Below are 20,414 nucleotides of genomic sequence, written 5' to 3'. Positions count from 1 at the left end.
TGTTTGGTATATGATGAGAATTGACGTGGGATAAAACTCTGCTCACGAATTAACAGGGTACCCCTTAGGAAGAAATCGGTGGGAAATGGCTTCCTCAACTCCCATTCTCCTTCCCACTTAAACTTCAATTCTCTCTAATCAAACACTGTATTTTTAATCTCCTCACCCCTCAACTTCCATTTCCCATCTCTAATTCCCCAAACCAAACACGCTGATAGAGAAACATAAGGCAAGACGATACTCACGTGTGTTAGAATATAGAGTTGTAATCTCAACCTCCTTCCTTCTCTTGTATTCTACCCAAACTCTTTCTGTCATAACCTTGTACGTCAAGCGAGGCTTCGGCCACGCATCAATATAAACTACCACGCGGCTCCCTCGATGGAGTAGGAACGCTTCATATCTTTCATGGTAATCAGAGCCACCTCTTCTCATACATCTAGCCACAATCCAAAACCCTAAAAACCACACATCATCGTCTCCATGGCTTCCTCCGCCGGCGTCTCCCTCAACCTTGGATCGCCACCGTCTGAGAAGCTCGCAAGAGGTAATTTCATCCTCTGGAAGACACAGGTCCTCCCAGCCCTGCGAGGCGCGCAGGTGACGGGGCTCCTGGAAAACACCGATGCCGCTCCACCCAAGATGGTGGAGATCACGAAGGCAGACAAGACCACGGCCCTAGAGCCGAATCCCCTATACGGACCCCGGATCGCCAAAGATCAGCAGGTTCTATCATACCTTCTCAATTCCATGTCTCCAGAAATTCTTGCACAAGTTGTTGGGAAAGATTCCACCTTTGAGCTCTGGACGACGGTGACAAATCTCTTCGCCTCACAATCTCAGTCTCGGATTACTAATCTGAGAATCGCCATCACCAATACCAATAAGGGCTCGATGTCAAGCTCGGCGTATATGGCGAAGATGAAAAGTCTTGGGGATGAACTAGCTGCTGCAGGTCATCCCGTATCTGATCCGGAGATGGTGGACTATATTCTGGCCGGACTGGACCGCGACTATGACCCCGTGGTGGCGGCGATCGGCGCTGTCAAAAACATCATCACAGCCGACGATCATTTTGCCCAGATTGCTGCCTTTGATCAAAGGATGGAGATGCTAGGCGACTCATCTTCAGGCGGGTTCTATTCATCCGCTAATGCGGTCTACAGAGGCCGTGGCCAGTCCCGTGGCAGATCTCGCGGGCGTGGAGGAAGAGGCCGTGGCCGTGGTGATCGTGGTGACCGCGGTGACCGACAGTCGTCTTCCTCCAATGGAGGCGGCGGATTCAGAGGCCGTCCTCGACAGCAACAGCAACAGCAGGCTCGTGAGCAACAGCATGACTATCCAGAATGTCAGATATGCTACAGACACCATCCAGGAGGTGCACGAGTTTGCTGGTGGCGTTATGAAGAAAACGACCAGGAAGAAAAGCAAGCGCATGCAGCCTCCTATGGCGTGGACACCAACTGGTACGCCGACAGTGCAGCAACAAACCACATCACAGGTGAACTTGACAAGTTGACGATGCGGGAGAAGTACAATGGAGGCGACCAAATTCGCACGGCAAGCGGTTCTGGTATGGATATCACACACATTGGCAGTTCAATTGTTAAAACCCCCATGAAAAATTTACACTTGACCAATGTCTTGCATGTTCCTCAAACCTCTAAAAATCTTGTTTCCGTTCATCGATTCACTCTTGATAACAATGTTCTTATTGAGTTCTATCCTTATTTTTTCTTGGTTAAGGACTTGAAAACAAGGAGAGTCATTCTTAGAGGACGGTGCGTGGGAGGACTCTACCCACTCATATCATCATCATCATCATCATCTTCATGGTCCAATAAACAAGCAAATATTGTCACCAAGCTATCTACATCAAGGTGGCATAGTCGTTTAGGTCATCCATCTTCAGTCATAGTTAGATATGTTCTTAGCAAAAATAAACTCTCTTATGAGCCTAGTAGTGAGTTAGTTTGTGATCCGTGTCAACAAGCAAAAAGTCATCAATTACCTTACCCAATTTCTACTAGTGTGTCTACTGCCCCTTTACAACTTATCTTTTCAGATGTATGGGGGCCAGCTCCTATTTCAGTTGGTAGATTTTCCTATTATGTAAGTTTTATTGATGACTATAGTAAATTTACTTGGATTTATCTGTTGAAAAAGCGATCTGATGTATTCCAAGTTTTCCTCAATTTCCAAAATCTTGTTGAACGCAAACTGAACTCTAAAATCATTGCTATGCAAAGTGACTCGGGTGGTCAGTATGAAAAACTAAATTCTTTCTTTCAAAAGCTTGGCATATCACACCATGTATCTTGTCCGCATGCTCACCAACAAAATGGATCCGCTGAAAGAAAGCACCGTCACATAGTTGATATGGGGCTTGCCTTGTTAGCAAATGCTTCCATGCCGCTTAAATTTTGGGATGAAGCATTCTTAACTGCTACATATCTCATCAACTTGCTTCCAAGTAAAGTTATCAAATTTGAAACACCCATTACACGACTTCTTGGTGTCACACCCAACTATACATCTCTTCGTATTTTTGGTTGTGCCTGTTGGCCCAATCTTAGGCCTTACAACACACGCAAACTCGCTTTCCGCTCAAAACGGTGTTCTGGAAGAGGAAGTGTTTATGAGACAACCACCTGGGTATGAGAGTAAGAAATTGCCACAGTATATCTGCAAGCTTGATAAAGCACTCTATGGTCTAAAGCAAGCACCCAGAGCATGGTATTCCAGATTGAGCTCACAGTTAAAATATCTTGGCTTTGTTGCTTCCAAGGCTGACACATCCTTGTTTATTTATAACAAGGCAGGAGTAGTCATTTTTGTGCTTATATATGTTGATGATATCATAGTTGCAAGTTCTTCACAAAATGCTACTAATGCTCTTTTGCATGATTTGAGCTCAGAGTTTGCCTTGAAGGACCTAGGTGATTTGCATTTCTTCTTGGGTATTGAAGTCAAGAAAACTCAAGATGGTATTGTGTTAAATCAGGAAAAATATATTCTTGAGCTTCTGTCTCGCATGGGGATGAAAAATTGCAAGCCAATGTCTACACCTTTATCCTCCTCAGAAAGTCTCTCAGCATATGAGGGTGAGCCACTTCAAGAGGAGGAGAGTACAAGGTATAGGAGTACTGTGGGAGCACTACAATATTTAACTCTCACACGTCCAGATATCTCATTTGCTGTCAACAAGGTTTGTCAATATCTTCATGCACCTACTTCTGCACATTGGTCAGCTGTCAAGAGGATTGTGAGATATGTGAAACATACTATGGGAATAGGACTTCATTTCAAACGGTCTAATTCTTCTCTTGTGAGTGCATTCTCTGATGCTGACTGGGCAGGATGTAGTGATGACAGAAGATCAACTGGAGGTTTTGCAGTGTTCTTTGGATCTAATATTATCTCCTGGAGTGCTAGAAAGCAAGCTACTGTGTCACGCTCAAGTACAGAAGCTGAATACAAGTCTTTGGCTAATGCAACTGCTGAGATCATTTGGGTTGAATCACTTCTTGAGGAATTGGGAATCAAGAAGAATCGTATCTCATGTTTATGGTGTGATAATTTGGAAGCAACATATCTGTCTGCAAATCCAGTGTTCCATGCCAGGACAAAGCACATAGAAATTGATTTTCACTTTGTACGAGAAAGGGTTGCGGCAAGGAAACTTGAGATTCGATTTATTCCTTCTAAGGATCAAGTGGCTGACGGTTTTACAAAAGCACTACCAGCAAGACCATTTGAAGAATTCAAGAGTAATCTTAACTTAGGTTAGTTGAGATTAAGGGAGGGTGTTAGAATATAGAGTTGTAATCTCAACCTCCTTCCTTCTCTTGTATTCTAGCCAAACTCTTTCTGTCATAACCTTGTACGTCAAGCCAGGCTTCGGCCATGCATCAATATAAACTACCACGCGGCTTCCTCGATGGAGTAGGAACGCTTCATATCTTTCAACGTGCATATTGAACAGGTTGGGTGGCATACTACGTGGATAGGAAAGGAGAGCAGCATAGTACGACTCAAGAACAAACTGACACCTATATGTACGTGAGACCGCTAACTCTGGGGTGTAGTGACAGTTTATCTCATCTGACACCTATATTCCGGTGCATCGAATTTAGCTCTTTATTTAATTCGGTTCCTTTGAGGTAGACGTATACCATGGAGTACGAACCAACCGCAGAGCCGAGTCGACCTGGCCAAGTTTTTGGCACCAATCGAGCTGGGGAATAGGGGTTAACAGCGACTAGCTAAGTTACTTACTCCCCAATCAACCCATACATGCATCTCTTGGCATGACATTTCAACACAGCAATCTGCCTTCCTCATCATCATTTAAGTAGAGTACCAAACAAACATAATCACAGGCAAATCACTAGAAAAAAGATGAATACAACATCTATGACTAAGTCAACCTCATTTACAACAATATTTTCAGGAAGGGGGTACATCTGTTGGCATGACATTTCAATGCAGCAATCCGTCGTCCTCGTAATTATATTTTTTATATACATGGGCGTCGGTTTAGATACAGGATACGCGATTGCCCTCGCCTGTTTTAATATGCAGGAATGGGTTAAGATTTAGTCTTGTTTTGAAAAGGGGAACCAGCTTAGCTGTATCGCTACATGGGCATTGACTTATATTTATTTCCCCCCTTCCATTTGTTTAAATTGCACGGAGGAAGAAAAAGGATTTGATGACTAAAATTCAGTACACCTGCTTCGGTATTGGGACAGCTTAGCTCAGAGACGTGTAGGTTTGAAATTTCCATTCATACATGACCATTTATGTAAAGGCCAATGTTTAAACTGCACATCCAAAGATGATGGTATACTCCTCTCCCTCCTTTGTTTTCCCGAGTAATGATGTGGTACCCCTCAACTGTCAGCTCGGACCATTCGGAGATAGATAGTCATCAACATCAAATACAGTGGTTCAGGTAAACATTTCTCTTACAGTCCTTCCTCCATTTCAATACATAATATTGATCATATATAAGAACATCCAATTAAGAGTGTTCCTTCCATTGTCCTTTCTATTTTTTCTTTCACGCACAGAGTGGTTAGCACACCTGTTGTCATATCCGTGGGTTTTCATTTTCATAAAATAGCCATACACATCAGCAAATAAGCACTAATAAATTTCTGTATTTTATCTCCAGATCACTTTGCTGAAATAGAAATGTTACCGACCAAACTAAATGTATTAGTATGCCAATATCGTCTACAGGTAGAATATAAACGTAACCGGATGTTGTCACTTTCATGTTGCCTTTCGGGCTCCTCTAGGTGTCACGATTGTGAGAGACCACAAGGTCCATGCACATTTATCATGTTTAGCTTGGGCGCTTGTGATTCACCGGCCCCTTTAATTGCACAAACGGCAAAAAGATAACGAGATATGGTTAACCATCAGTCATCACCCTATCTCTAGGTATGTTCACTTCTTTTTCTCGCATGTCCATGGTCACTCATGGTACCACGACCTTTTCTTCTTGTGTGTCCACTTCTCTGTCAACTTCACAGCGTGATTCCTATCACACACAAAAAAAAAGCTTCACAGCCTGATTCGTCCATTTATCTGAGAGTAGTGGCAATATAAATAAAAAGGCAAGGGAGGCAGAAAGGAGAGCCACCACGCCGGTGCTAGCTGCTACTGAAAAGGCCCTTGTTCCTTCCAAAGATTATTTCGGTGGTTCACGTATGTGTGGTTTGGTGGACCAAAGCTAGGTTATTCTAGCTTAGCGTGCAACTGGCTTTGTGGCTTCGGCTATATGTAGACAAAAAAGAAAAGCTGGAGACGAGTTAGCCCCCAATTAAATTTGCAAAATTCTCAAAGGCATATGTGTTGTCCTCCTGAATTTCTAAAGGTTTATCAGAATCTTTTACTTAATTGTGGCAAGTTGCACTTCAACGTTTTACCATTGGAAATTCCTCCGAGCTTTTATATTGGTTGTGTGCATAGTAGCAATTACTCCGTCTGTGAGTAAGCAAATGGCATAGACATTGTGTGTGTACACTAGTAGAAAAAGGGTCAAACGTGAAGCACATTAGTGCCGGTTTGTATTTGAGCCGGCACTAATGTATACATTAGTGCCGGTTCCAACGGCTAGCCGGGCCGCTTTCATTAGTACCGGTTCGTGGCGAATCTTTAGCACCGGTTCGTGCCACGAACCGGTACTAATGAGACTGGTGGCAGGATGTTGTCAGACTGGGGCCCCTTCAGCCCCTTTAGTACCGGTTCTTGGCACGAACCGGTACTAAAGGTCGTCATACATAGACCCTTCGTCCACCCGAGCTCGCTCTGTTCTTTCCCTTTCCCCTCTCCTCTATGTTCTTCCCCTCTTCCTCTCAAGCTCATCACATATTTTGCCCAAAATTTGTCATGATTTGAAGGCCCTCGTCCATTCAAATCATCACAAAGGTTAGCAACTTTGTCCTTTCATCTCTCATTGCTAGATTAGCTCGTGCAATGCTTTATATAGTGATTGATTTTTGAGTTTAGTAATTTGGAGGATATATATATATAGGAAAATGGTTGTGTACTCCTGGGAGTACGTACTCCCGCTTCTCATATACCACATAGATAAATCTTTTATACCACTTTATTATTTTTAATATACTTCATTAGTAATTATTAGATACCCCAAAATGAGTCAAAAATAACACTTAGTTTGCATATGTAGGTGTGGTTTACTTAGTGCCTTCTAAATCTCCGTCGTAACCACCGTCGATCGCCCGCACCGTCCCGTCGCCGGCACCACCTTGTGGTGAGCCTATTGTTCATGAAATTTTATATAAAAATTGATGTTTGTGTGATTTGGATATATAATTACTCGTATAATTATCTTACCCGTACGTTGTTTGTTATACATATAGTGCCATGGTTTTAATATCCGTCCCCGTCGGCCCTCGTCCTCGTTATGATTCGGATGTGGTATATATATTCTCTTTTAAAACTAGTTGCATTTCGTGTTTATGACAAATTATGCCCATCAAGTTGACATAGAAATTTTTTCTAGGAGGTATGTGAACCGGAAATTCCAACCGACCCTATTGTCGAGAGGTTAAATTTAGTTGAAAGAGAAAACGAGTACTTGAAAGAAAAATTGAAAAGAATTGAGGGGGAGAAGATGGAATTGGAGTTGCATGTCGCCGATGTCGTCGATGATCACAAGATCAAGATGGAGAAAATGCGCTTGAAGATGAGAAAGATTAGAAAATATGCCATCGATAGTGAGGCTTAGTATCATTATGCTGTTGGATCCATTGTTACCTTAGTTGCGATCTTCATCGCATTTGTTGTTGCATTTAAATTCTTTAGCTAGAGAGTTATTTGTTTGTTGCATTTAAGTGTTGTATGAACTTTATGTATGAACTTGTATTAATTTGGTCTATTCGGTGTTGTGTAATGAAGATGAGCCGGCAATGGATGTACAATGACCGATGCTGTCCCCAGTTCGTTGAGGGCGTGCATACTTTTCTGCTTGCGGCTGAGGCAAACAAGCGGGCGGATGGTTTTATGCCTTGTCCATGTGCTGGCTGTAAGAATGGTCACAATTACTCTACGTCAAGAACCATTCACGTCCACCTGTTTAAGTCCGGTTTCATGCCCCACTATAATGTTTGGACCAAGCATGAAGAAAGAGGGGTTATGATGGAATACAATGAAGAAGAAGAGGATGACGACAGCTATCCTGGCCATGGGTTCCCTGAATACGATAATAAAATAATGGAGGAAGAAGCTGAGCCGGTAATGCGGGAAGAAGCTGAGCCAGCAATACGGGAAGAAGCTGAAGAAGAGGCATCAGATGAGCCCGTTGATGATCTAGGTCGGGCCATTGCCGATGCAAAGAGAAACTGCGCAAGTGATTTGGAGAAGAAGAAGTTGCAGCGCATGTTAGAGGATCACAAAAAATTGTTGTACCCGAATTGCGTAGGTGACAAGAAAAAGCTGGGCACCACACTGGAATTGCTGCAATGGAAGGCAGAGAATGGTGTATCTGACAAGGGATTTGGAAAGTTGCTGCTAATGATAAAGGATATGCTTCCAAAGGACAACGAATTGCCCGAGAGTACGTACGAAGCAAAGAAGGCTGTCTGCCCTCTAGGGTTAGAGGTGCAGAAGATACATGCATGCCCTAATGATTGCATCCTCTACCGCGGTGAGTACGAGGATTTGAACGCTTGCCCGGTATGTGGTGCATTGCGCTATAAGATCAGCCGCGATGACCCTGGTGATGTCGAGGGCGAGCGCCCCAGGAAGAAGATTCCTGCCAAGGTGATGTGGTATGCTCCTATAATACCACGGTTGAAACGTTTGTTCCAAAACAAAGAGCATGCCAAGGCGATGCGATGGCACAGAGAAGACCGTAAGAAAGACAGGAAGTTGAGAGTACCCGCTGACGGGTCGCTGTGGAGAAAAATCGAAAGAAAGTACGGGAAGGAGTTTGTAGATGACGCAAGGAGCGTATGGTTTGGTCTAAGAGCAGATGGCAGAAGACTCCCGCCACCGAGTCGAAGTCCGCCACCGAGTCAGCAGACTCTCGCTCCTCCAAGTCCACCAACGCGTGAGGCCACTCCTCCTCCTCCAAGTCCGGCAAAGTGTCAGGCCACTCCTCCTCCAAGTCCGACACAGCGTCAGACGTCCACTCCTCCTCCAAGTCCGGCACAACCTCAGGCCACTCCTCCTCCAAGTCCGGCACAGCTTCAGGCCACTCCTCCTCGTCCAACTCAGCCCCGTCAGCCGTCTCCGCCGCCTAAGCAATCGCAGAAGAGACACCCCGCAGCTATGGTGCGTAGCGGTACGAGTCGAGGTCATAGTACAGGAAGTACAGGCGGAGGCAAGCGATATAAATATGGTCCAAACCTCACTACTCCTCTTCCTGAGAGGGCTTACGACAGGACCGAGGAGCAAACCAATGCCATAGTGCGGGCAGAAGTCGACGCCCATTTTGGACCGAAACCGCCACCGCCGCCAAGGGAGAAAGTGCCTGTGGAAGTAGTTGACCACTTCATTCGTATGGCTCAACCACCAGCTCCTAAGCCTGTTTACACAGACTATGAGCGCCACATCAGGAAGTTACATTGACAACGTCTACAAAAGGAGGCGAGCTCGAGCTCGAGCAAACAACAAGCAACTGTCAAAAAATGCGGGAAAACCGTTGCCCAGCTGGGAAAACAGGCGGCGCAATCGATCCCCCCGCTTGTTGTGCCACCAACAACACGTGACAGTACACGCGCCCAACATTATTGTGGGCAAACAGTTTACGTTCCCGAGGTGGGCGATGTGGTAATAACCCAGGAGCATATAATGCAGGCTAAAACTCTCAACATCACTGTTGGACAACTCCTCGAGATCGAGGACATGCCTGTGCTTACAGAGGAGGAAATAAAACGGAAATATGCCCGGGGCCAACCTTTGTTCAAGCCAGAAGAGGTCAAGAAGCTCCCAACGAGAATGTATGAATTGCATCAATGGTACATGGACATTACCAAGAGATCCGATCGAGAGTCCCTCATGGTGCAAGTCAAGAAGGATCATTACTACCATCAGAAACCTGTGACCGTTGAGTATTCTGAACTGTTTCAGTTATACAATCAAGACGCACTCGACAAATGTATCGTCAGTTGCTATTGCCTGTAAGTGATTTCTTTCTATAATTTAAGTCTCAAGCTAGCTGTAGTGATCCTTTTGATCAATAATTACCTGTAATTATCCTCACTATATTCTTTTCTGTGGTATTATGCAGGATGAAGATGTATGAAATGAGGAAAGGTGGACGCTATGGCATTGGGTTCATTGACCCAAACACCTTAATGAATACACATGGAAAATAAACAAGCATCATGAAAAGAAGGTAGAGGACAGCATACTAGAGTTCTTAAAGCGCCTCAAATACAATGAAGATATACTACTTCCTTACAACTTTCAGTGAGTCACACTTTCTTGTACTACAAATTCTCTGTTTTTGCCTACTAGCTAGCTACATGTTTTTGCTTACATATGCCCGCTTAATTAAGACATGCAAACGTGTGTGCATGCAGATTTCACTGGATCTTGTGTATCATTAAAGTTGACGCCGGAACAGTTGAAATACTAGACTCACTACTCAGAGCAAATAGTGACTATAACATCTTGTTTGGGATAGTCAACAGGTAATTTCAATCATTATTAACTATATATCTCGGCCTATTTAGTTCGTCATTTTATGATATGAACTATTTAATAACCCCTTTATTCATTTTCTTTGTCGGCAGGCAGGGCTTGGGCAAGATTCATCAGCGTTACGGAAGGCGAATGGAAACGACAGTTGAAATGGTTTCGACCCAAGGTAAGTAATTAAGTAGTACTAGCTAGCTAGCTAGCTGCCATCTCTTTAATTATCATGCTTGATTAATTATTATCTGATCAAATTAAATTCCATTCTCGTAATAAAGGCCCTGAAGCAGGCGTAGGGGACTAATCTGTGTGCATTCTGCGTTTGCGAGAACATTCGCATGATGGCGTCCGAAAGGAGCAGATCTCAAAGACAGGAATGGGTACGCTTGTCAGAACACTATTCACAATTTTTACACCATTATCGATATCTAGTCACACAACTAATACACATGCATATTGATCTCCTTCTTAACAGTTCACAGAGGTGCGGGACAAGCTCCTAAAAACGGAGCGCGTAGAAGCACTTCAAGAGGAAATAGCGGGATGTGTAGTATATATGCATAACATGTACAATGTGTAGTATCGTAAAATACCAGCAAACGAAAAAGAATTAAAATGGAAAACACAAAATTAAATGAAAAAGAAATCATAAAACCAAAAAACCCCCAAACATTTTAGTACCGGTTGGTGTTACCAACCGATACTAAAGGGCTCCCGGCCCCCGGAGCTGGCTCGTGCCACGTGGTTGCCTTTTAGCACCGGTTCATGCTGATCCGGTACTAAAGGGGGGGCCTTTAATGCCCACACTTTAGTGCCGGTTATGGAACCGACACTAAAGGGCCTTACGAACCGGTGCTATTGCCCGGTTCTGCACTAGTGGTAACACATCTTTGAACATTATAAAGAAAATACTACAAACACCATTTAGCTCCCAAATGGCTATTGATATGATCACCTCCCAAATGTCTCATTTTTTCTGGGGCAATATGGGTGAGGTTCACAAATACCATTTAGCTAACTGGGGCCTTGTGGCTAAAAAGAAGGAATTTGGTGGCCTGGGTGTCCCTAATCTCAGGGAATTTAACATGGCTCTCCTGGCCTCTTGGGGGAAAAGGTTCTATGATGGGAGGGAGGGGGACTGGAAAAAACTTCTTTGCTTCAAATATGCTACTGATAAACCTAATATTTTCCGTGCTAAACCTGCCTCTGGGTCTCCCTTCTGGAAAAGCATCTCTTGGGCTTTTGCTGCTGCGAAAAATTTCTGGAAATGGAATCCTGGGAATGGGGATAACATTGCCTTCTGGCATGATAACTGGATTGGGGGGTGCTCCCTAAAAACTGCTTTTTGGGAATTATTTGATATCTGTCATCAACAGGATGCCACATTGTCCCAGGTATGGGGGAACTTATGTCTCACTTTCAGGCGCTGTGTGGATGAGGCCATGCTACAGAAATGAGGATGTTTAGTTAGCTTGGTTTCACAAACTACCCTTTCAGATCATCCAGACAGCCCTATCTGGGCCCTAGAATCAAATGGTCAATACTCTGTTAAGTCATTCTATAAACTGATCAACTTTGGGGGGGGGGGGGGGTTCTTCTGAGATCAGAGATTTTATTTGGAAAATCAATGTCCCTCCAAATATCCATGTCTTTTTATGGCTGATGTACAATAATAAAAGCCTTACTAGAGACAATTTGGCCAAAAGAAGAAATGTTGAGGATAAAACTTGTGTTTTCTGTGCTGAGTTGGAATCTATCCAACATCTTCTGTTTGACTGCATTGTTGCATCTAATGTCTGGTCTGTGATTGCCGAAGCACTTAGCATTCCCCCTCCTGTTTCATTTTTATCCTTGACTTCTTTTTGGAAGAGGAAAAAACAATGTGAAGCTGTGAATATGGTTACTCTACCTTGTGGTGCTTATGGCGGTTACACAATGACTTTGTCTTTCAGGGGGGAAGATGGCGAGATATACGTTGTGTGCTGGGACAGGTGGCGGCAACAATCAAGCAGTGGAAAATCTTATCTTCAGAGGCCCAGGGTGCTCTACTTCTCCGGTGCTTAAGGCTTTTGGAGCGTCGAAGAGGGGAACTGCTTAGAATTGCTTGGGTTTAGTGTATGTCTTGAGTGACTTATCGTCTGCGTTGTGGTCTGCATGAGTATGACTCTCTTATGGGATGTAATAGGGTAGTAGCCTAAAAACCCTGATGCATGTTTGTTCTGTGGTAGCTACTTTTGGTTGTCGCCGAGAGCTGTTCAACAGTCTGGTCTCTGCCGTTGTCTTGGCTTAATAAAAGTTGGGGCTGGGGCGACCCCTCTCTTTTCAAAAAAAAAGAAAATACTACAAAAATATTTTCCATGACCAATCCAATTTTACAGTTTTTACTCCACTTACTAATCCGAAATATTTTTATATATCGTTAGTAAAATATTGAATAGTTAAGCTGCACGCTTTTGAGAAAGTCATCCATTTACGAACATAGGTAGTACAATTAAGTACCTATCATCATTTACTTATTTTCATCAGGCATAACTTTTTCTAGAGAGACTTGCGAACGTGTTTGCATGGAATTTACGTCATTTGACCATACATGGCATTTGAAATTAAGCGGTTGCAGGTGAATGGCCTTTCACAAAGCAAATTCATCACCTAACACTGGTACCAGTGGTTTTTTTCAACAAGCGTCACATCTAAACCAAATGCAATTAGAAGGGGCAATTTTCTATTTTAATCGAAAGGTCAATGTATGGTTAAAAGGAAAGAGATGAAACATCGTTTGACAATGAAAAGGTTGATGCGGGCAATTTTCGCTCCACGAAAGAAAGCAATATCTTTCGCTCCTAGTTCCTACACGCAGTGCAGCTCATGCTATGACCACTTGATCGAGCCTTTAGTACTCCACAAATTCAGATACCACATGACATGACATAGCTAGCTTCTACACCCACTACACGAAACTTAATTTATTCCTCCCTGAAATTCGATCCACCAAGAGATGGGCAACACCCAACAAAGATGGCACATATTTGTTTTCCTGTCCATATGCTATGCTCTAACCACTAGACTTTTTGGATCTACTACCGACCTAGCTAGCGTTGGTGCATGCCTCGTGGCTGGGGGGCTACTGAGAGCCAGTGATTATCCCATAGTTTTGTATATCAACCATGCGGTCAATGTGCCGGAACCATATCAGGCGGTCATCGACAAACACCATAGCACCTATCATATCCACCTTTAATTTCCAATAGCTGACTGAGAGTCATGTATATGGGATGGAGGACTAGCTAACTAATAGTGATCACTAGTTCACTACTGCTTATCACAGCTACAATGGCGAAAATGTCTCATCCGTGCCCTGTTTATTTTTTCTTTCTTTTTGATACACCGTCTTAATGACCCGATTCCTTGTCCCCTGGGAAATTTCACAATAGTGGTTATCGTGAATTTCGTTGCCCCAGGTAATTAAATGACCCATTCGAGCAATTTTTTTTTGAATTTGAATGGTTAATATGTTATCAAATAGAGCAGAAATTCGCCTTTTCAAAAATCAAATAGAGCAGAGACCGGGGGTCATCCTCTTTTTCAAAAATAATAATCAAATAGAGCAGAATTTCACCCTGAACACATGTAAACAATGTCCTAGTGGTTCTGCTGCACACGGGGGTGCTGAGCCATCATTTCATTGTGTTGCGGGTTCGAATACCTTCTCTGCTCTATTTTCTGCCTAATTCCGCTGTATATTTAAAAAAATGTGTTTAAGTGGGGCTCGAACTCTAGACGCCAACATCATTTCTGAGTGGAAAAAAACATTGTGCCCTAAGCAAGTTTATTATGTGTATTACTAGTTCTGCAGCTATTTGACTGGCTTGGATATTACTTTTAGCCTAATTCCGCTGTATATTTCAAAAAAAAGTGTTTAAGTGGGGCTCGAACTGTAGACGCCGACATATTTCTGAGTGGAAAAAAACATTGTGCCCTAAGCAAGTTTATTATGTGTATTACTGGTTCTGCAGCTATTTGACTGGCTCAGATATTTGAATTCAAATTTCGCTTGGAAGTTTCAATCCATATTTTTGAACCATGGTAACTGCGCCCCCCCCCCCTTCCCCGCCGGGTAATTTTCTGTTTACAGCAACCAAAACCTTGCTTGTGACTATAAAGTGACCTTTATTTTTGGAAAAGATTCTGAAGTGACCTGAAAGAAGGTTAAACCAAAAAAAGGAACATCTGCTTTATGATTACCATATCATGACATCATCAATCATTTCGATGCAAAGACCGTACAGCCACACGGCAACATCGATCAATCTTTATAGCAAACTAGGGTCGCATGCACAAACATGTAAGCAACTACTCCCTCTGTTCCGAAATAGTTGTCGTTGGGAAAAACTAGTGTACCGATCGTCACGTTGCAATTTTTCTTCACTTTCCCATTTTGCCCTCCCGCTCGCTCTCTCCCCGACCGCTTGCAGCTCTCACTCTCTCCCTGACCACTCGCTCTCTCTCCCCGACAACTCTCGCTGTCTCCGACCCCGACCGCTCGCCCTCTCGTCGGCCAGTCGCCACCCTCTCCCTCTCGTCGGTGTCTTCCTCACCGCAGTCTTGCACCTCACCACCCATAACCCTAGCAGCCCGCCTCCCTCTCGTCGGTGAAAGGTGACATTTTTACCAGTTGGGGTGCTCGATTCGTGGCGGCGGTGCTCGATCCGTGGGCGGCGGTACTCGATCCGTGCTGGAGCAGCGGGAGGAGGAGGCCAAGGTGGAGATCGTGGTGCGGGAGGGGGAGCTCGGCGAGACGGCGGCTGGATCTGAAGCGCGGCTGCTCCACCTTCCTCAGGGTGGCGGGGATCTCCGACTCGCTGCAGAGGAGAAGGGCCCGACCGCTGGCGTCATCCGCCGCTCCCTCAGGGTTGGCGGCGGCGGGCTGCGTTCCGGCGGGAGGGCGGCACGTTCAAGGTGCTGCAGGTGGCGGACATGCACTACGCGGACGGGCGGAGCACCGCGTGCGAGGACGTGATGCCCGAGCAGGTCGCCGGCTGCTCCGACCTCAACATCACCGCCTTCCTCTACCGCGTCATCCGCGCCGAGGACCCCGACCTCGTCATCTTCACGGGTCCGGCCCCAACCCACCCCTTCCTCTTCCCTGCTTTGTTATTCTGTTAATACTTCGATTGACTAGTGATTCGTTGGTGCCGCCACTTCTTCCGATTTCGAGTTAAGAATTCAGAAGTGCCATGCAATGGTGGAGTAATCCCCAAAGAAATAAGAAATCAGAAGCATGAGCTGCACTGAAATTGGGTCTAGGTAGTTTCTCATCTGCCGGGGTTTCAGTTAATCGATTGGTCTGTCCATCCAGGACGAAGATGAAATGGTCTGATTGATCACGACTGCCTCCACATGGAGGTAAAACACAAACAGGAAAGATGCAATAGTAGCCGCCTTTGTGATTATCTTCAGGTTACTGTCCTGTTTTCGTCGTCTTGTTTCACGTGCGATCTTGGTGATGTTTCCAAGGCTGCAAATCTTGGTGATGTTTCAGTTATCATCTGGATTTTTTGGTTTTGCTTGTATGCCCTGTTATTTTTGTTTGCTGGCTCTGTGGTTCAGTGTTTCTGCACCTTTTTCCTCATGTCTGTACAGTGATTTGATGAACACATATGGGCTTTTGGCTCTGCTCGAAGTGATTTTGAATTTTGTTTGGGTAAGCTAGCTAGCTGAAGGTGAAGAAGCGACATATTTTGAATTCTGCTCTCTGTACTCCACTTTCTCTTCTTGTCTCTTCTTCTCTTTCTCTTCTCTTCTCTTCTCTTTCATTTAAATGGAGTATATGGAGTAAAAATGATCAAGCCTCACAAAATGGAGAACAAAATACACATACATTATTTAACTGTGATTTAGAGCTATGATTATCTGTATACTGCTGCTGCTGTAGTTTAAAAGGCTTAAGATCTTCAGTTAATTAGGAGTACTTTAGTGTAGGAGTATTCCAGATTTAGTGTAGGAGTAAAAATTAACTAAATCCTTGTTGTAGCACTACTCTTGCTTGTTAACACTACTCTTGCTTGTTAACTGAATTACTCTTGGCAGTTCACTACTCGAGGCGCTGGGCTGCGGCTTCATCGAGGCGGACGACAACCACTCCCATGCAAATAAAGGTACAGGCTGGTCCTGGTGGGCGACGAGGACGCCCTGGCCTCTGTAGTTACATGAGACAACAGTTCTTTGTGCAAATGTTGACTGAATTTGCCTCTGACTCGTCTCTGCACTTGACTGAATTCGCCTCTTTGTGCAATGTTGCTGCTGCAGGTGAGCATTCAGGAAAAGAAGGCGGCCGGCGAGGGAGTTGCGTATGAGTTTGGGCTCTCAATTGGAGCGGAGGAAGGCGGCCGGCGAGGGAGCTGCGGCCGGCGCGGGCGGACGCCGGAGCTGCAGCAGTGGGGTGGAGCCTGGCGGAGGCGGGGAGGAGCGATGGAGGAAGATGAAGATCCCCGGCGACAAGAATTTTAAATTGAGGGTAGTTTAGTACTTTTTCCTGTTTTCACCTGGTCGGAGAAGTTCCCCAACGACAACTATTTTGGAACAGAGGGAGTATATATTATCCCTGCTGCCTCCACTTTCACCAATGAATGTTTACAATGGATTTCCCTTTTTTGTTTCTCAATGTACATTTCAACTTTGGACCTGAAATTTTAAGGGGTTGTAGTGACATTCCTTGTGAACATTCTCATTTTTTTTCAGAATCTTTAAAAATATATCAGTTTCACTCCTTTTTTTAGCATTGCTGTCTGAGATGAGATGCGGTTGGTTCCACGGACAAGAATGTAACAAGTTGGGACCCTGGGACCCTTTTGACTAGGAGCACGTGATATATGATATATATATACGTTCAACGCTAAGGTTAATTGTGTGATAGTAAGTATCCTGAGCTGAGCTGGCCTTCATGACCTGGAAGGAGGAACAGAGCCGAGAATATAGTTCTCGGCCACGATGTCGTACATCTGCAGTTCTGCGTCGTTCATCCTCACGCATAGCATATGAATGCAGATACATTTTCGAGAAGTAATTTCGGACCGAAAGAGTAATTGGGACTCCGTGTACCCATGATGGGCCTACCGTCCATGGTGGATTATCACCACCACCTTAGTATATTCATGTCAACTGACCGGAGTTTGTGCAGGATCTTAACGGAAATCAGCAAATAGTACTACTAGTATAGTACTAAGATGTATAAGTTTGCAAAGTGAAATGCACTGATATGGGAGCGCATGCTATACTTTGGCTTAACTCGAAGCAACATCCACGACCGGGTGCATTCCACCCATGATGGGCCTACCGTCCATGGTGGATTATCACGAGTGGGTAGTTGCGCGGTGGCTTCCCCGTGCTGTGCATGGTCCATCGCATGACATTGAAGGCGAGTGATAAGTTTAGGTATGTACTTGCAGGCAGCCGATCACGCAATCAGCAGCAGCAGCACAGGCTATAAAACTTTTTTTTTTAAAAGGAGGATGACCCCCGGCCTCTGCATCTGGGCGATGCATAGGCCACTTTATTAATTATACTCACAAGACCTTACAAAGTAATACAACAGCAAGACTAAAGCCACCGTCTAAGCAACAACTGTCGCTACACCTATCCAAATGATGTAGGGGCGTTGATAGGCTGGACCTAATACCAAACAGACATCGCAGCCAAACCTAAACATCTAAGACCTGAGGTCCCAACCAGGACGCCTGCCTGGTATGGGGCACCTACCAGTCTGACGCACTTCTCAACCAGGACGCCTGCCGGGTATGAGGCCGCCACAGCCACCTGCCACGAGTCCATCTTTAGAGCTGTATTGTTGCATCTACCATGCCAAATCTCTCTGCCATCGACGTCACCACGACGCCAGACAGCGTCGTCCTCCTGCGCGAGTCCATCCTCCCACATCGAACTCCGAATCTGCACTGCGCCACGCCGTCAAGATCCGTCGCCATCAATGTATGGATGAAGCACCGCTCCACCAAAGAAACCGTCCGCTGGTCCCGCGAAGCAAGACGTGGCACCAAGTAGAAGGCCGAAGCGCACCGCCACCACGCCACCAGCAGCCCCGCCACCAAGAGTTGTTCCTAGCCGCCGCCTTCAAGAAGGAGCACGACACCAGGGTGCCGTCGACGCCCAGACCAGGGGAACAAAAGCTTTCGCCATAGCTCGAGGAGGAGGCGGAAGGGAGAGGATCCACCCCAAAGCCTTCAGGAAGGGAATCGGCGCCAAAGGCGTCGACTTTGGGGAGGCTGCCGCGCCAGCCAGGGGTTTCCCCCGGAACCTCACCCGCATGCCAGATCCGCCTGGCCGGCCATAGGGGACGCCGAAGCCGCCGCCAAGGACCGGCACCAGCACGGATCGGGACAGATCGAAGCAGGGGTGGATCTTCTGCGGGTTGTGTCAGGAAATTGCGAGCGACCATTTTGCAGAATGCCCCGCGACATCTGTTTCTGAACGGAGGGATCATGTAGATGCGGTCGTGATGATGCATCACATGTGGAGTAGAAGTACTATGCACACCTCTCTTCCCTTCTCGTCACATCAAACACCAACACTCGGTCTCCATGGCTCCCTACCATGTTCGTTTTCCGCATTTTCCCGCACCATAATGCTTGCCACATGCACACAAAATTGACCCCGGAGTTAAATATCACGCCGATCGACAATGCTGCTGGACAAAACAAACATCAAAAGCAGGACCACATAAAATGAATGTGATGCAAAAAGATAGAGAGGGACCAAACACATGGCAACAAACTATAAGTAATGACTTGTGCAAGATGCAGGGGTGGTGAATCCACAGGCTCACTAGCGAAGCCTAGACAAGAGAGTTTGCCCTAGTCACCGAGGAAATGGCGATGAAACATAGTTTCCTGTAGCACGTGTGGCTTTCGTCGACCACCACAAGACAAGGGATGCAATGCAGGTTGCACAAGTTAATGTACATTGGTTGGCAAATGGCACGAGACATATGATGGTCCACTTAACTGTCACTTGTTTGGTGCGATTACCGATGTTGGATTAGACAAAACACCCTGTCCCTAGTAAGTATCTACTAGACTAGCTCATTAATCAAAGATGGTTAAGTTTCCTAACCATGGACATGTGTTGTCATTTGATGAACGGGATCACATCATTAGGAGAATGATGTGATGGACAAGACCCATCAGTTAGCTTAGCATGTTGATCGTTCAGTTTTATTGCTATTGCTTTCTTCATGTCAAATACATATTCCTTCGACTTTGAGATTATGCAACTCCCGGATACCGGAGGAATACCTTGTGTGCTATCAAACGACACAACGTAACTGGGTGATTATAAAGATGATCTACAGGTATCTCCGAAGGTGTTTGTTGGGTTGGCATAGATCGAGATTAGGATTTGTCACTCCGAGTATCAGAGAGGTATCTCTGGGACCTCTCGGTAATGCGCATCATAATAAGCCTTGCAAGCAATGTGACTAATGAGTTTTTTGCAGGATGATGCATTACGAAACTGAAAGTGCGTTATATCGACTAGAGGGGGGGGGGTGAATAGGCGATTTTTATGAAATTCTTCACTGAGGAATTTGCCGGTGAGGAAATTCCTTAGCGAAGAACTACTAGTAGCGGAATAAGTACTCAAAAGTAAACATAACAGAACACAAGCATGGTCACCATGATGAAATGAAGACAGGCACAGAGTACAGGTAGTGTAAGCACAGGATGAAGACGAACAGACTGAAGAAATTGAACTGAGGAAATTAAGAAAGTCTTCAGTCAAAGTCTTCAAACACAGATATGAACAAGCACACAACACAGTTATGAGGAAATGAAAGAGTTGAGGAAATAGAACCAGTAAGCTTGGTGAAGACAATGATTTGGTAGACCAGTTCCAACTGCTGTCTCAGTTGTACGTCTAGTTGGAGCGGCTAAGTATTTAAACTCGAGGACACACAGTCCCGGACACCCATTCCTGAACACGCAGCTCAGGACACCCAGTCCTCACCGTATTCTCCTTGAACTAAGGTCACACAGACCTCGTCCAATCACTCGTGGTAAGTCTTCATGTGACTTCCGAACCTTCACAAACTTGGTCACTCGGCGATCCACAATTCCTCTTGGATGCTCTAGACCATGACGCCTAACCGTCTGGAAGAAGCACAGTCTTCAAAGATAACAAGGGTCGGATCCACACATGATCAATCTCTTCAGTGATGCTCAATCACT

At 45.1% G+C, this 20,414-nt stretch overlaps 1 protein-coding gene across 1 annotated transcript; it reads left to right on the top strand.

Moving 5' to 3' along the window:
* The first annotated feature begins 14,608 nt into the window (after positions 1 to 14,608).
* On the top strand, positions 14,609 to 16,885 carry LOC123148877 (uncharacterized). Its single transcript, XM_044568395.1, has 3 exons — positions 14,609 to 15,292; positions 16,267 to 16,334; positions 16,486 to 16,885. Exons 1-3 carry the CDS (start codon positions 15,154 to 15,156, stop codon positions 16,684 to 16,686), a joined length of 408 nt encoding a protein of 135 aa, XP_044424330.1. The 5' UTR covers positions 14,609 to 15,153; the 3' UTR covers positions 16,687 to 16,885.
* Positions 16,886 to 20,414: the final 3,529 nt, after the last annotated feature.

This window comes from Triticum aestivum, chromosome 7A (assembly GCF_018294505.1).
Source record: "Triticum aestivum cultivar Chinese Spring chromosome 7A, IWGSC CS RefSeq v2.1, whole genome shotgun sequence".
In the NCBI taxonomy this organism is placed as follows: Eukaryota; Viridiplantae; Streptophyta; class Magnoliopsida; order Poales; family Poaceae; genus Triticum; species Triticum aestivum.
The sequence above is the reverse complement of the archived record's forward strand: the minus strand, read 5'-3'. Positions and strand labels throughout refer to the sequence as shown.